This window comes from Olea europaea, chromosome 7 (genome assembly GCF_002742605.1).
Source record: "Olea europaea var. sylvestris chromosome 7, O_europaea_v1, whole genome shotgun sequence".
In the NCBI taxonomy this organism is placed as follows: domain Eukaryota; kingdom Viridiplantae; phylum Streptophyta; class Magnoliopsida; order Lamiales; family Oleaceae; genus Olea; species Olea europaea.
Window position 1 is genome coordinate 5,055,136 of NC_036243.1, and position 16,290 is coordinate 5,071,425.

A 16,290-nucleotide genomic window follows, 5' to 3' on the forward strand; every position below is an offset into this window, starting at 1 on the left:
TCATTTTTAGGTAATATTAAGTTATTAACGTGTCAAAATATCTATTCATTTCTCTCAATAAATCTACAAATTTGATTAATTGTTTAAAATGATAAATATAAATGTAATCTTCATATATAACACACTTTTTACATTAAAAAAATAGAAGTTTATTAGGAAAAATGTCATCAAAAATTTTATTAGATTATTTAAAAAATTAATTGATCGAGGGGAAAAAGTAACGATAAGAAAAAAAATTTCTAAAAACGATCGAATTTCTTTTATATATAAAAAATTTTCAGATGTTAAAATATTAAGATGAAAAATTAGTTGGCCTCAATTTTGTATTGCTATAATTGAAATGTATTTTCTGGGGATAGGATAAATGTTCCTTTGATGCATGGATTAAAAACCAAAATTATTGGAGCTCATAAATCAAACATTATTTTAGTTTGAGTGGTTATTTTGCATATAAATGACTTATTTGATGATAGCTATATTCAATATAATTAAATCGTGTGATTAGTCGAATCTTTTTTTTTATTGTTCAATATCTAATCGATTTAATGAATTTTTATATTTACGTATAATATAATTTTATGGAAGATTTTGCGATTGAAAATAAAAGAGAGAAAAATGAGAAAAAAAATTAATGGAGCCAAACACAAGCTAAGTCACAGTATAATATTTTGTCACTTAAATGAGATTGAGATTTTTATTTAATCACCCAATTTTGATGTATTTAATTTTAATCCTCCAAAATTTATATACATTTTAAAATGTTCAATATTGTAAAATAAATTAATCGACATCTTTTTGATTGAGTATTAATTTTTTTCAATATTGTATTAAGTTTTATTTTGATTTATCGCAACTACTTTTAGGAAATAAACAATATACATGATTTAATATACTCCATGTCACATTATATAAGGGTAAAATGGATTTGTATAAAAAATATATCAATCATCAAGGAAAAAAGGAAATTATATTGATAAAATTGTCACAAAAAAATAATAAAGATTAATAAAATAATTGATTTTTTTAAAGAAAAAAGGATGAGTTATAGCCATTTTTTAACACACACACTTGATGTACGTTTAACTATTTTCGATATTCATTTAGATCATTCGATATATCTATTATACAGTTCTCGAAATAAACTTCGAGAGAATATAAAATATTTATAAAGATTTATGATAGATTTTTATAAAAAAAAAAAAAACTAAATAAATCACCTCATAAATAAATAAATAAAAAGTTGCCTAATGGAGAAATTGCTCCTGGCTTCCACTCCTAGATGCCAGGAGCAAAATTGCTCCGCACGTCACGGAGCATTTGCTCCATGATGAGCGGAGTTGCTCTATTTTTACTTTTTTTGTCAATTTTTTTCACTAAGTGATTTATTTATTTATTTTTATAAAAATTTACTATAAATCTTTTATATTCTCTCGAAACTCATTTCGAAAACTATATCATAAACAAATCAAATGATCTAAAAGAACATCGAAAATAGTTAAACATACATCAAACATGTGTGTTAAAAAATGTGTATAAATCATCTTTTTCTTTAAAAAAATCAATTATTTTATTAATGTTTATTATTTTTTCACGACATAATTTTTGACGTCATTTAGAAAATTTTCTAATAAACTTTAAAAAAAATTTAATGTAAAAAGAGACATCATTTAAAAAATTAAGAATTGTGATAACATATTAACTTTATAAATTCATCTACGATTGTACGGTAGTCGAATGCATAAGTTTTCTATATTTTCTCGAAACTCATTTCAAGAACTATGTCATAGACGCATTGAATAATCTAAATGAATATAAAAAATAATTAAACGTACATCAAACGTGTGTTTTAAAAAATACGTATAACTCGCCTTTCTTCTTTAGAAAAAAATCAATTATTTATTAATATTTATTATTTTTTCGTGACAATTTTTATAATAAAAATATTATGTGGTATAAAACACAAGATCAATTATCCAAGGAAAAAAAAATTGTTGTACCCGGTTAGGAGTGAATGACTCATCGGTATGCATGTAAGGGTCGAATGGGCAATAATGAAATGCTTCCTGAACGAATAGTAACTGGCATGATAAAAAATTCCTACAATTCGCTGCCATAATTTTTGTCTCACTCTCTCATGATGCACGAGAAGATTTTCTTTGGAAGGGACAGCTACAATAACTCACTTGTGTAAGTCAACAATGGAGGCAATAAATTGGTCTCATTAATTTCATTTCTGGAAGCTACAACATTCTAATGAAGTAAAAGGATATTTTTTTAAGTAAAGCTACAATAATCGTCAGCAAATGATTCTTTAAAGTCTAAATGAGCCCAATATTTTTGATCCGTCAATACTTCATTATTTGGACCAATTTAATAAAAGGGAAAATTACACACAACACTGAATAGCTTTACATTTCAAAAATCATGAATCAAATAAATTCTTTCAAAAGTCAGGTATCTATACAAAACCATCGTACCCATCACCACCCCACCCCCAAACAATCCACAATCATACAAAAACGAGATTGTACCTATAGCAACCGAAAAATCTTATTGTTCGTTTTAGAAGAAATTTTCTCATAGAACTCGAAAATGATTTAGGTTATTTACTAGTCGCTCCGACACAATGTTGCACGCACTTGTCTTAGAATTATTATAAGGCGTCGAATTCTCATTTAAAAGGCAAGTTTCTTATTGGTTGCATTATATGTGATGACACATTCTATATTAATTTTCAACTATGTTAAGTCCTTCAAATTAAGATTAGATAACTTACTATATAGTTTATCTTATCAGTTAAACTACCATTTTGTTAACTGCCAAACCGCCATTTGCATTTACATTTGAAACCATTAACATCCTTCAACTCCTGTAGCCACGTTTCTCTCACAAACCACCATATATACACATATAAATTTCACTTACCATTTAATCATAGACTGGAGGCACTTTCGAATCTGGAAATTGTCTGAAGGATAGGCTAGAAGTACGCTATGTTTTTGTTACAAATTGGGCACTAATGAATTACTCAAACTCCAAACATCTGAGGTAGCGTGTTTTCGACACTTTCGTAAGTGAAGCAAAAATTATGTTTTTCAATTTGCATTAAATGTTTTGTTGTGTCACTCATGAAAAAATGGAAGCACCATTTTTTGGTTTGAGTAAGATAAGAATAGGACAATTTTGAGTGCTCGGGGTTATCAAAATCTGAGAATAAGTGGACTACTTGATCATCAGTTTGCTTTGCAAATTGAAAGTAACACAAATAACCAAAGTCTGCATTTCTGAAAAAAAAATATTCTTTACATCATTTATTTAAGTATCTCCTACCGAGTATTACATGTGGTACTCACCCCTATTAAAATATTACAAGTTAACTCGAGGAATGGCAGTGACTTGACATAGTGGCAAGTACTCGACGATTTCGAGTACTCTTAAACTTTCTAGTAAAATTTTTAGTTATGTAAATTTTCATATTTGTTTAGATGTTCTTCTAAAAATGTTCAAATGGCCATTTTGTCCAGTTTTTATACAATTCACGTCAACTATAATCTAGAAATGTCGGGTGGACTATTGTTGAATTAAAATTTCCATTTCTGTTCTCCTACATAAAAATGACACAACTTGGGCTACGGTGCATGTTCTAATGTGAAATCAGCGTGGTTTGAAAGTTTTATGAGTCTTCTAGTAGTATTGAAATCAACTTAAAATTTTACCTGGAGAATAAGTTATGTCCGTTTTAGTAAATTAAGTCGAGTCAACTTCGAAAATGTTAGTCTAGCATTAATGGAAGCTGTTTGTGTGCTTCAAACATCATTGTCGAGACCCCAATTTTTTATATGTTGTACATAAAAAAAATTTTATGGTCTCTGTTTTAGTCGATGTTTAGTAGGTCAAATTTTTTTTTTTTCTTTTCCCTGTTATGCAATCGGTGAAATTTTTTACCCTCGTGTTGAATTCTCTCAAAATGCTTTGCAAATTCAATTTGTACCATATTGTCTAACTCTATATGGTCATGTTAAGATCTCGTATTATTCATTAAATGTTTCAAACTCTTGAAATTTTCTTATTTACTTATATTTTTGGTTAATGTTATAGAACTCAGACTTTTTCGTAACGCATAGAGTTACAAAAATTTAGGCTGTTATAGTATCCAATAACACCCCTTCCCCTCACACAACTCAAACCTTCAATCTCTCTATATTATCTACCACCAACTGTGGTTGCCATAATCAACTCTGGCCACCTTTGGGATAGTCGCATCCATCATCTGCTCTCCTTATCGTGGTTTTGGGATTTTACAATATGCCTCCTACTCATTGGATTTCTCACCAATTACTTCACAATGACGTAGAGGTAGACAATATGTGACAGAATTAACAAACATTATGAGGAATTCAAGGACAGTGCCAAATTGATTATTTTCTTTTTTTCGTGATTAATTTTGTGCTCGGATTCAAGAAATTTTTTTTTTGAGCATATGTTTTTCTCTATTTTCTTGGAGAAAACAGAAAGTCTATACTTACAAATTCACGATATACATGCAATTGTATTTTTTTGATAATTTTTTGTTGTATCTTTCTTCGATGTCTACTTTTTCTTTCATTACATTTAAATGATCCATATATATTGAAAATTATTGCACTAATTTAGTCCTTAGCATTGGCTTGTGTTCTCAAATTTCAGCTTATAAGCTACTCAATTTGTGATTTTGACGTCATAGACTTGAAAATGAAGTCTCCTTTTTTGCTTCGTGGGATATGTCATGATCTCAATGAGCATTAAACTTCAGTTTGTTTATTGTTTAAACTTTGATGGCTCCTAGGGAGATACCTGGTCTAGGGCCGACGTAGTGCTGGTAAGTCTAGAAGGGTACGAGCTCAATTGTGCTGTGAGATTTGGCTTCAACACCACCAACAACGTGGTTGAATATGAAGCTTCCCTGGCTAGCCTCCAATTGGTCAGAGATATGCAGGTGAAAAGGCTACTCATTAACAGTGACTCTCAGTTAGTCATTAGCCAAGTTAATGGCAATTTTTCAGCCAAGGACAAGAGCATGTCTGCTTATCTAAAATTGGACATGGAGTTCATCCCAATCTTTGAAAGGTTTAAGTTAACGAAAATACCAAGTTGTGAAAACACTCATGTCGATGCCCTTTCAAAATTGGCAAGTAGTAGGACTCCGAACTGCTCACAGTGGTCCCATAGAACACATTCCAAGGCTTTCCACTTCAAAAAGCGAAGAGGTTATGTGGGTGGAAGATACTTCCTCGTGGATAAAGCCAATAACAAAGAAGAAGCACAAAAGCCCAGAAGACAAGCCTCACACTTTATCTTTCAAGATGATGTGTTATATAAATGGGATTTTCCATGCCCCTACTTCGTTGTATAGGTGGGAAGAAAGATACATATGTGCTCCAAGAGATACACAAAGGGTGTGTGGCCATTACTTTGGGGGATGGTCCCTAGAACAAAAAGTGTTAAGGCAAGGATACTTCTAACTGACCTTGAAAAAGGACGCCCAATAGTTTGTAAAAAGATGCGATAAGTGTCAATGTTTTGCGACAGTTTAAAGACAACCCTCACAAGAGCTTAGTATTGTTTCCATATCCTGGCCATTTGCTAAATGGGGAATTGATCTCATTGGACCTCTACCTAAAGGAAGAGACAGTGCCTGTTTTGTGATTGTTTCTGTTGACTATTTCACCAAGTGGGTTGAAACCGGACCACTGACCAAAATAACTGAAGTAAATACTTCAAAACTTTTGTAGAAAAAATCATATGTAGGTTCAGTATTCTCCACTCAATCGTCTTTGATAATGGGGAACAATATCACTAAACTCTTCGGTTTCATCGTTACCCTCCATAACATTATGGTACCTATGATTTCAAGGATACAATCCCACATTCTATGCCATAGAACTATCATTTTCAGAGAGTGAATGCGACTGGGTAGCCGAGCCCCCCCTCTAATTGTTCCTCCTCTTTCTCAACGGATCTATTATTTTCTGGTAGAGAATCAGTGCTTTCATAGATGGAAACATAGGTATATGTTTTGCATCAAATGCAATGTTTATTCTCTGGCTCGGGATCAATTGCTCTTCTCCCTTAGGCTTATCTCTGCACCAAAAAGCAATCTAGTTTAATTCAATGAAAGAAAAAATAGAAGATACTTCTCTATGTTCTATTGCTGATTGTACACATCTCTGTTTTTCGAATAGTCCCATTGAGGCATTGAGATCACAAAAGCATTGAGAATGCAATTCAAAGTCCAAAGCAGCTTCATGTGCAGTTAAGGAATGAAATTCACGTGGCATATTTGTTTTAACTTGAAGGTGGCATATAGTAGATGTTAAACCACGTATCATGTTCCTAAGTTGTAATGTGACTACTGCAAAATTTATACATTTTTTGGCTTTACTTCATCTATTATCACTTTATGAGTCAGCCTCGAGTCCTCAAGTCAATAGAATCATTTATTGCTTCTTGTCCAAATGTGCTTAGTGAATAGTGGGTCCTTGTCTAACTGCTTCTTGAACTCTCCAATGTACATTCTTATGATGTATATCTGGGGATACTAGCAATAGTAGGCATGAATAATTGTTGAACGTTTTTAATGATGACGAAGTGGATGGAAGAGAGTCAATGGCTAGAGCTAGAATCTATTTTTTTAGTTGGGTGCTGGGAAATTTTGAGTAAGTATATTTTGCAAGCAAACATATATGATTTTTTTTGTTCATGCTACCGACTTTAATTTGCCAACAGATTAGGTTTTTGATTTTACAGTTTTGGTAGGGATCAACCGAGGGAAGGAGGAAGATGGCTAGGAAAGTTTTAAGAGAGAGGATGAGATGTTCCCTTCAAATAACTTGATTCCCTTGAATATGGTGAAAAAAATTGACTATTAATTGCAATATCTCTATATTACATTAGATTTGTAAATAAAAATAATTAGGATAGAATTAGAAAAATCTGCTTATGTTCTCTTAGATGACAATGTTCGATTAAAATAAAAAGAAAAGACTACGAAGAAGGAAAATGAACAGGAATGGCAAAATAACTCATCAAACCCGATACCGCGAGGCCTTGCCTCGCCCCATCTTAATCGAGATATTTAGGTCGGGGATAGGGCTGAGATTTCGTCCCTAGGAGGGAAGGGTAAAAAGGGCCTCATCCCGCCCTGTTTAACTTTTTAATTTTAAGAACTCAATACTTTAAATAGAAAACTCCACGAAATTTCATTAATTCTAATAGAAGATAGTAACTAAGATTATCTAATGAATATAATGAACAATAAAAGCATTAGTTTACCAAATATATTTGAATAATTTAAATTTAAAAATAAATAAATTAATTAAAAAATTTAATAACTATATTATTGTCTCACTTTTATGAATAGGGGTAATAAAATAAATTTCAAAAAAAAATTAAAAGGGTACTAAACGAGGCAAGGGCCCCGCCTTAAATAGGTAAAAGGGCGGGGACTGGGGCGGGAATTACCTCGTGGGACGGGGGGTGGGAGAGGTTGCCCAGACTCGAACTTGTCCCGTTGCTATCCCTAAAAATGAAGTCTTTGCAATTTTCGAATGATAATAATACAATTATTTTCTTCTCCTTTTATTGCACTAATAAAAAATGCTGATATACATGTTCTAGGAACACTTAACATTGAGCTTATTTCTTTTTCAAATAATAACTACAAACAATCTACCTCCATCTTCTACTATCTTTTATTTTGTTAACTTGATAAACAAATTCTATAAACCATTCAGGTTTTTCATATTTAAAAATTAAATATCCCGCAACCATTCCAAATAACATTCCATATCCATACCCCATGAGGACAACTTGCCAGTTGAATCCATCTAAGCTATTGAAATCATCATCTTTCCGTGTCGTCGATACTAGAAGCTTTGGTTGTGGTTCTTCATTTCTACACATATTTGTCAATGGCAGTCCACATAATTCTAGGTTGCTAATATATGAACTGCTATCAAACGTAAGAAGCTGCCCTTGCTCAGGTATGAAACCAACAAGATGATTGTATGAAAGGTTAAGGAATGATAGACTTGTCAACTTTGTCAATTGCCAACGAATATCTCCAACCAATTGATTTGAACGAAGGTCCAATGATTCAAGTGAAGTTAAATTTTCTAATGATGGGATATGACCTGTGAAATTATTATAAGCTAAGTTTAGAGAATGTAGGCCCTTGATCTTTCCTATAGAACTTAGAATATTACCTTGAAATTTGTTGTTTGATAGATCGATGCTTGTATAAGCTCTTCGGATATTTCTCAATTCATACTCAAACCCTTTCAGTAAAATATTGAAAGAACATCAGAGTATTCTGATCCTGTTTCATTTTCACTCACATTTATCATGGCTTTGAATTTATTTAAAAATTCAATTGGGAGAACACCAGTGAACTCATTGTGGGACATGTCAAGAATTCGCAACTTTGGAAATGAAAACTTCACCTTTGAAATAGGTATTATACTGTGGAATCTATTGGACTTCAATACAAGGACTTGAAGCTCCGAAAGAGTTTCCATCTAAAAAGGGAATGGGCTACTTATGGTATTGTTTCCAATATCCAGTACTTCAAGCATCCTACAATTGACCAATGATAATGGTAATGTCCCACTCAATTGATTTCCATACAAGTCCAAATACTGCAGTTCACATCCCTTTGGAAATATTTTGGGAATGGTGCCATGAAAATGATTATTCTTCAAATTCAAAACTAGCAATCCTTTATCGAGTTTAGAGATGTTTTTGGACAACTGCCCACTTAATTGATTCATACTTAGATCCAGAGCCATGAGTGACTTCAAATGTCCAACCTTTGGTGAAATCATACCTGTGAGATGGTTGGAGGAAATATACAAGGACATAAGTTCTATTAAATTCCAAATCGTTGGAGGTATTTGACCTGAAAGAAAGTTGACTGAAAGGTCTTGGATGGACAAGTTTTGTCGCTTGAGGGATATAGCCGGAAAATCTATCACCACTCAAATTAAGATAAGTTAGATTTGTCAACAAACCAATTTCAAATGGTATTTCCCCAGTGAAAGAATTGTTTTTAAGCATCAATACTGTTAACTGGGTCCAATTTGTGAGAAAATAAGGTAGGATGTGACCACAAAGATTACTATCAGTAATAGGCAAAGAGGATAATTTGGTCAGATTGGTCAAGGATAAAGGCAAGGATCCCGTAAGTGATCTCCCACTTAAAATCAACTGGGTAAGGTTTGTGCAGAGGCCAAGCTCAAAAGGAATTGTGGAATTGTGTGGGCTATCGATTAAGAGACCAAGGTATTGAAGATTCCCGAGTTTGCCTAAAGAAGATGGGATCTTTTCATGAAGTTAGTTCAAGGATTTCTAGATTTGGCATCAAACTAAAAATATCAGGAATTGAACCAGAGAAGTTGTTCGAGGCTAACCTAATACCTTTCAATTTCGTCAACTTAGTAAGAATTGATAGCAAGGAGCCCTGAAATGAGTTACCGGTAAGGTTCAGATATTCGAGCTTTCCTAGATTGGTGAATAATGAGTCCAGAATTTCACCAGTAAATGAGTTAAATGACAAATCAAGATAAGTTAGATTTCGAAGATCACTAATTTGATATGGAATCAACCCGTGGAAATGATTCCAACGGAGTTTGAGACTTGTGAGATTTGGAAATGAAGAAAAATCGAGTTGGTCAAGTGTGCCATTAAGGCCTACATCCGGCAAGTATATCTCATAAAGTGACACCGTGTTGCATACAACCCCTTTCCAACTACATAGATTCGTGATATTATTGAGGGCCCATGAATCAAGAGAATCATGAGATGATAAGGTGTTCTTCCACCTTATAAGAGCCTCTGCTTCCGTTTTCTTAGATGATACAGTGTTTAGAGCAAATGGAAGTGAACTTAAAAGGAAAGTGTGAAGAAGGAAAACAAAGGCTTTTTTAAATGGTTCCACGCTTAGTGTTCTGGGTTTCATTACCATTTCCCCTTTCTTCTTTTATAATAGTGGTAAATATGAGAGAAGAAAAAGATGATGTGACAAATATGCTGGCAAGCCAATGAAAACAAACATAAAGAAAGAAAAATGAAACCTCATTTTTTGGTTTGATATGTACATTTGATCAACAATTATTTTGGTTTGAATAGCATAGCGAAAATCGAAAGACTAGGATGCAAATCATCGTCAATAGTTTTTGGATTGGAATGTGGTGAAAAAGTAGAATATCAAACGAATTGCTTCATCATACTTTTAGATATTCCTTTCAAGACATAAGTTACAAATATATCGTATATTAAGTTGTATTGGGCTTGCATAGTAAAGATATTATGATGCTCCAATCAGTCAAAATTAGTTTAGAATTAAGTTTCACAAAGCTATTTTAATGATAGTCTTCAATAATTTACATCGAACAAAAGAGGACATCAAAATTTTAGAGGAACTGAAAGAATATAGAGTCTTGATAATGTTTATCCCTTTTGTGGTTGATATTAATGTCTTGTAAGGAATTCAATTCCATGAAGATACAAAGGAGAGAAATTCTTGGAGTTGGTAGTTGAAGATGGCTAAATAGAAGACTATGTCAATAAAAACATCAAGAAAAGACATATGGAAATTAATGTATATGACAAAGAAAGCTACTTAATTGCAATGAAATCTGCAACTTATATTTATATAATATATACATACATGTCACTAACCTACAGTTTGTTGGATTAATGATTTAAAATATACTCAATGTCTCATTAGTAGACTAGTTCTAGGGAGGAGAATGAGATATTTTCTTCAAGTAATTTTCTACTCATAAATATGCAAAAAATTTGAGAACGCGTCTTTGATATTTACATCAATTTCACACCATTGTTTATACAAAACTTAGCAATACCACAGCTGCTGGAAATTAGGAGCCTTGGCAGAGTTGGGTATATGTGAAGGATTTATAGATTTTTTGCTTCTGGTGGCCAAGAATCTACATGTCACTAATTGCGTTCCTCCACCAATTACTTTACAATGATGTAGAAGTGGACAACATGTGAGAGAACTAACGGACAATATGACGAATTCAAAGACTATGCTTGTTTGATTATTTTCTTTTTCTTGATTAATTTTGTGCTTGGGTTCTAGAAATCGGTTTTTTGAGCAAAGGCTTTTCTTTATTTGCTTGGAAAAATTTGCAAGTCTATATATACAATTTTTTTAAAGGGAAAACTTCATAACTAAGAAATTAATTATGGCACATTTCAAAAACAAGTTTCTAATTTCTAAAATCAGATTTTTATTAAAAATTATTTATAATTTAATTAGTTAATTAATTATTTTATTAATTAAATATATTTAGGTCACGAATCTATACAATTTGGTCACAAATTAACAATATAATTAGTTACTTATTATTTTTTGGTCACAAATCAAAAATTTTATGTCACAAATTTTTTTTCGATCACAATTCAAAAATTTTGTGAGTCACGGTTTGTTTATTGATCACAAATCCAAAAATAATTAGTCACGGATTAATTTTTAGTCACGACTTATCATATTATTCGTCACAACTTATTTTTCGGTCACAAATTAAAAATTTTATAAGTCACATATTATTTTTCGATCACGAATTAAAAATTTTATAGGTCACAGAGTAATTTTTCGGTCACAACTCAATAAATTATAAGTCACAAACACAAATTTTATAGGTCACATATTATTTTTCGATCACGAATCAAAAATTTTATAGGTCACAGATTAATTTTTCGGTCACAACTCAATAAATTATAAGTCACAAACACAAATTTTATAGGTCACATATTATTTTTCGATCACGAATCAAAAATTTTATAGGTCACAGATTAATTTTTCGGTCACAACTCAATAAATTATAAGTCACAAACACAAATTTTATAGGTCACATATTATTTTTCGATCACGAATCAAAAATTTTATAGGTCAAAGATTAATTTTTCGGTCACAACTTAATAAATTATAAGTCACAAACACAATTTTTAGGTCATGTATTATTTATTAATTTTAGTCACGAATTAATTTAAGTTACAGATTTATATAATTTGATCACAAATTAACGATTTAATTCTTCACTTATTATTTTTTGGTCACAAATCAGAAATTTGATGTCACAAATTATTTTACAATCACAATTCAAAAAATTTATAGGTCACAGTTTAATAAATCGTGAGTCACAATTGAAAATCACAGTCACAAATTTCATGTTACTTATCCAATTGTGAATCACAATTCACAATTCGAAATCAGTCACAGTCACAATTCTCATGGCCATCACCATCACTATTGCTGCCACCCACCACACACCAACACCAACACCACAATTGGGAGTCACAGTCCACACAAACACCAGATTCGTCGAGTGCCGCCACCGCAGCACCTCAAACAACCCACTGCAACACTTCAAATAGACCACCGCCAGATCAACCACCCACCGCAACACTGCCACCACACAAACACCGTCGTCGCCACCACACAAAATCCACGATTGCCACAGATCAGGGGATCTGTAGCGCACCACTACTGCACGAAATCTACGATGCTGCAACGATTACAGCACACCACCACCACATAAAATCCACAATGCTGTAACGAAAGGGGAATCGCCGTCACGCACACACCACCACAGCCTTATGCCACCTCCGCCGAATACACACGCCCAGACCCACGTGCACATACACACACATCTCGCGACAGTGATGCAAGCTGCGCCACCGACAAAGATGGAGAGCGAACACCTCACACCCCTAAAACTCCGACTAAGCAGGTTGGAAGAAGAACCAACAAAAAAAATGCAAATCGCTACAGCACCCCATCTCCACCACTGCCATTTGCATCATCCCACACACATCACACAGATCGCCACCGTATAGATCCGCACATACAAGTTACTATCGCACACACCACTGCAGATTGACGCACCACACACCACAGATCGTCACACCACGCACCACCGCACGTTGGAGGAAGACATTAAATGGGAGATTAGTGTTTCAAACGGGGTTCAATGGCGTCATTGCAAACAAGGTGGTCTTCAGTGGCGACGGTGGGTATGAGTGATAGGGAAAGAGAGGAAGTGGAACAAAAACAGTTTTGGGGTTTGGATGATGGTTAGGGTATGAATATATAAATTAATTTATAATATTATTATTGATATTAAAAAATATTTTTTCATCTGATTTTTGAAATATCAAAGTTTCAATATGATTTTAGAATGTTGGATACTTAAAATATGGTTTGGTGTAATTTCCACTTTTTTAAATTGTATTTTCTATGCCATCGTGGTATTTTAACGATATATTTGGGAGAATTAGTGAACCATTTATGTTTTTCATATTTAAAGATCAAATATCCTCCAACAAACCAAATAACGCTCCAAGTCCGACCCCATGAGAACAACTTGCCTGGTGAATCCATCTAAAATATTGAAATCATCGTCTTTTTGTGGCAACATTGTCATCAGAAAGTAAAGCTACCTTTATTGGCTTTGAAATAGTCAAATACGTTGGCTAGTGAGGAGTGGGTCCTTGTCCAACTGCTTCTTGGACTCCCAATGTACAACATTATGATTTATATCTGGGGATGCTAGCAAATGTGGGCATGAATAACAGCTGAACATTTTTCACGATAAAGAAGTGGATATGGAAGAGGGTCAACGGGTGGCCCCGAAATCTATTTTTTCAAGCAATCCCTACGTATATGTTTGTTTGTTCATGCAGCCAACTTTGATTTACTGAGAGATTAGGTTGCTGATTTTGCAGTTTTTGTGGGGATCAACCGAGGAAAGTAGGTGTTGTAACTTAAGAACAAGTTTTAGCCTTTCAACCCTACAACCTTTAATTTTCAATTCTAACCTAAAATTAAAGCATCATAATACGTATTGTAACTTGTGTTTTAATGATATGATTGTGGGGGTTAAATTTATCCCTATAAAAGGAAAATGCTTTTCATTGAGAAAAATAACAAGAAAACCACAATTTGAGATACAATTAGAAAATGAAATACTCTCTTTAATTTATACTCTATTTCTATAGTTTTGGCAACTCGAAAAAGGGTCGTTCACTTATCTTCCTATGGTCGTGCCCACATAACCCGAATTTTCGATATATTGAGAAGGTGAAGACAAATCTTGAAATCTTGAATCTTTTCAATGGTTTCTTAATAAATATCCACTTGCGCTCTCTCTTCTTTGTCCAATACCAAGTTTGAATCTTCACTTGATTGAATTCTTGCAAGTCCCCTTCAATTCTCTCACAAAAACAATGAATTCTCCTCCTTTGATGATGATAATTGATGAATATTGGAGCATATTATGTATAAGAGAGAAGTATGAGAGCCCCCTTTGTGTATTCTCCTATTGGGTGTCCGTAGTAGTCGAAAATTGGTAAAAAAATCAAGTCCAAATTGGTTTCCAAAAGAGTTCCAATCGAATATGGAAAGTTACAATCGCGCGCGGATTTTTTGTCTCTGCATAGCAGTCAATATTTTGATCATAACTTTGTCTCCTGATATCCGATTGAGTTGATTCAAAATAAGTTGGAAATATAACTAAAATTTCTACAATTTTCCTTGAAATAGATATTTTCCAATTCGGACGTTTACTATGCCAAAAATTGGTCGCAATCCTTGACTAAAAATCTAAAAAAATATATCATGTAATTGGAAATCGATTTATGGTAATATTCTGATGATATTCCATTCCTTTTTGACTTCTAATTGCATCCAATTGACTCCCATCAATCTTTAAAATATCTCTTATGGTCCAAATCAACCATTGGATATTTGAAATTTGGTCCTCAACTTTGTACTTCGCCATTTTTCATCGTTTTTCACTTCTTTCTTTCCGTTTAACTTCCAACCATCGAGTTTTACCTAATAAATGAAATATACAACAAATCAGGCTATAATTACTTTAAAGAAATATTAAATGTCTATATTTTTAGGTATACATAAGTGTATAAAATACACTTATCAGTCGTGCCCATAGAAGGAGAACCGGCTGTGAGTCATATGAATTTTATTTTGGAGTCGTACAGCGTCAAAAGTACCCATATTAAGGGGAGGCAACACGACTTTAGAATAGTATCATTGACGTGAATACGTAAGGCTTGCGTTCTAAACCTCTTCTTATTGTTGAGTTTTAATATTTATATGTTATAATATTGTTATGTTTATGCAATTATAAAATAGTGTTATTTATATTTATTAATTGATAATTTATTTACACGCAAATTACCAAATTTTCCCAACAATAGGAAGATGTCTGGGAAGTTCTAAAGGATAGGATGAGATGCTTCCGTCAAATAACTTGGTTTCCTTGAATATGGTGAAGAGAAGTTAACTATTAATTACAATATCGCCATATCTGTCAACAAATATAATTTGGGCAGAATTAGAAAAATATGCTTATGTTCTCTTAGATAACAATATTCAATTGAAGTAAGAAGAAAAGAAAACAAAGAAGAAAAATGAAGGTTTTGCTATGTCATAAGGGTGACAAAATATAGTTATTTTCTTCTCCTTTTGTTGCATCAGTAAATAAATATTGTTGATATGCATATTATAGGAAGACTTAACATTGAGTATGTTTCTAAACTCGATAAAAAGATTCTACAAACCATTGAGGTTTTTCCTATTTAAAAATAAAATATCTTGCAACTAATCCAAATAACATTCCACATTCAGACCCCCATGAGGACAACTTGCCAGATGAATCCATCTAAGATATTGAAGTCATCCTCTTTCTATATGGCCAACACTGGAAGCTTCAATGGGTGTAAGTCATTTCTACATGTCTTTTTCAATGGCAATACACATAATTCTAGGTTTCCAACATAAACTTTTATCCATGTAAGAAGTTGTCCTTGCTCAGGTATGGGACCAACAAGATGATTGTGTGAAATGTTAAAGAATGACAAAGATGTCAACTTTGTCAATTACCAAGGAATCTCTACTACCAATTGATTTGAATCAAGGTCCAATCATTCAGGAAAGTCAAATTTTCTAATGATGGGGTTAGACCTACTAAATTATTATTAGTTAAGTTCGAACATGTAGGCCCTTGATTTTTCCTATAGAAATAAATATCTTTTAGGAATTTGTTGTTCGATAGATCGATGCTTGTATAGGCATTCAGATACTTAGCTTCGAGTAGACCTTGTTATTGTCAGAATTCTTAATTCATGAGTTGTAGGGAGGGATTTATGTCTTGTGTGGACCAATGGACTTACCAACCTTGATTGTTACAAAGGGCGATGCTACCA

The 16,290-nt window shown here is 32.8% G+C and overlaps 1 protein-coding gene across 1 annotated transcript; it reads right to left on the reverse strand.

The window, feature by feature from the left end:
* Positions 1-8,766: 8,766 nt before the first annotated feature.
* LOC111397798 (LRR receptor-like serine/threonine-protein kinase RCH1) lies at positions 8,767-10,000 on the reverse strand. Its single transcript, XM_023024777.1, has 2 exons — positions 9,454-10,000; positions 8,767-9,341 (listed from the first exon to the last, which is right to left on the reverse strand). The coding sequence occupies exons 1-2, from the start codon at positions 9,998-10,000 to the stop codon at positions 8,767-8,769; spliced, it is 1,122 nt and encodes a 373-aa protein (XP_022880545.1).
* Between the last annotated feature and the right edge of the window lie 6,290 nt (positions 10,001-16,290).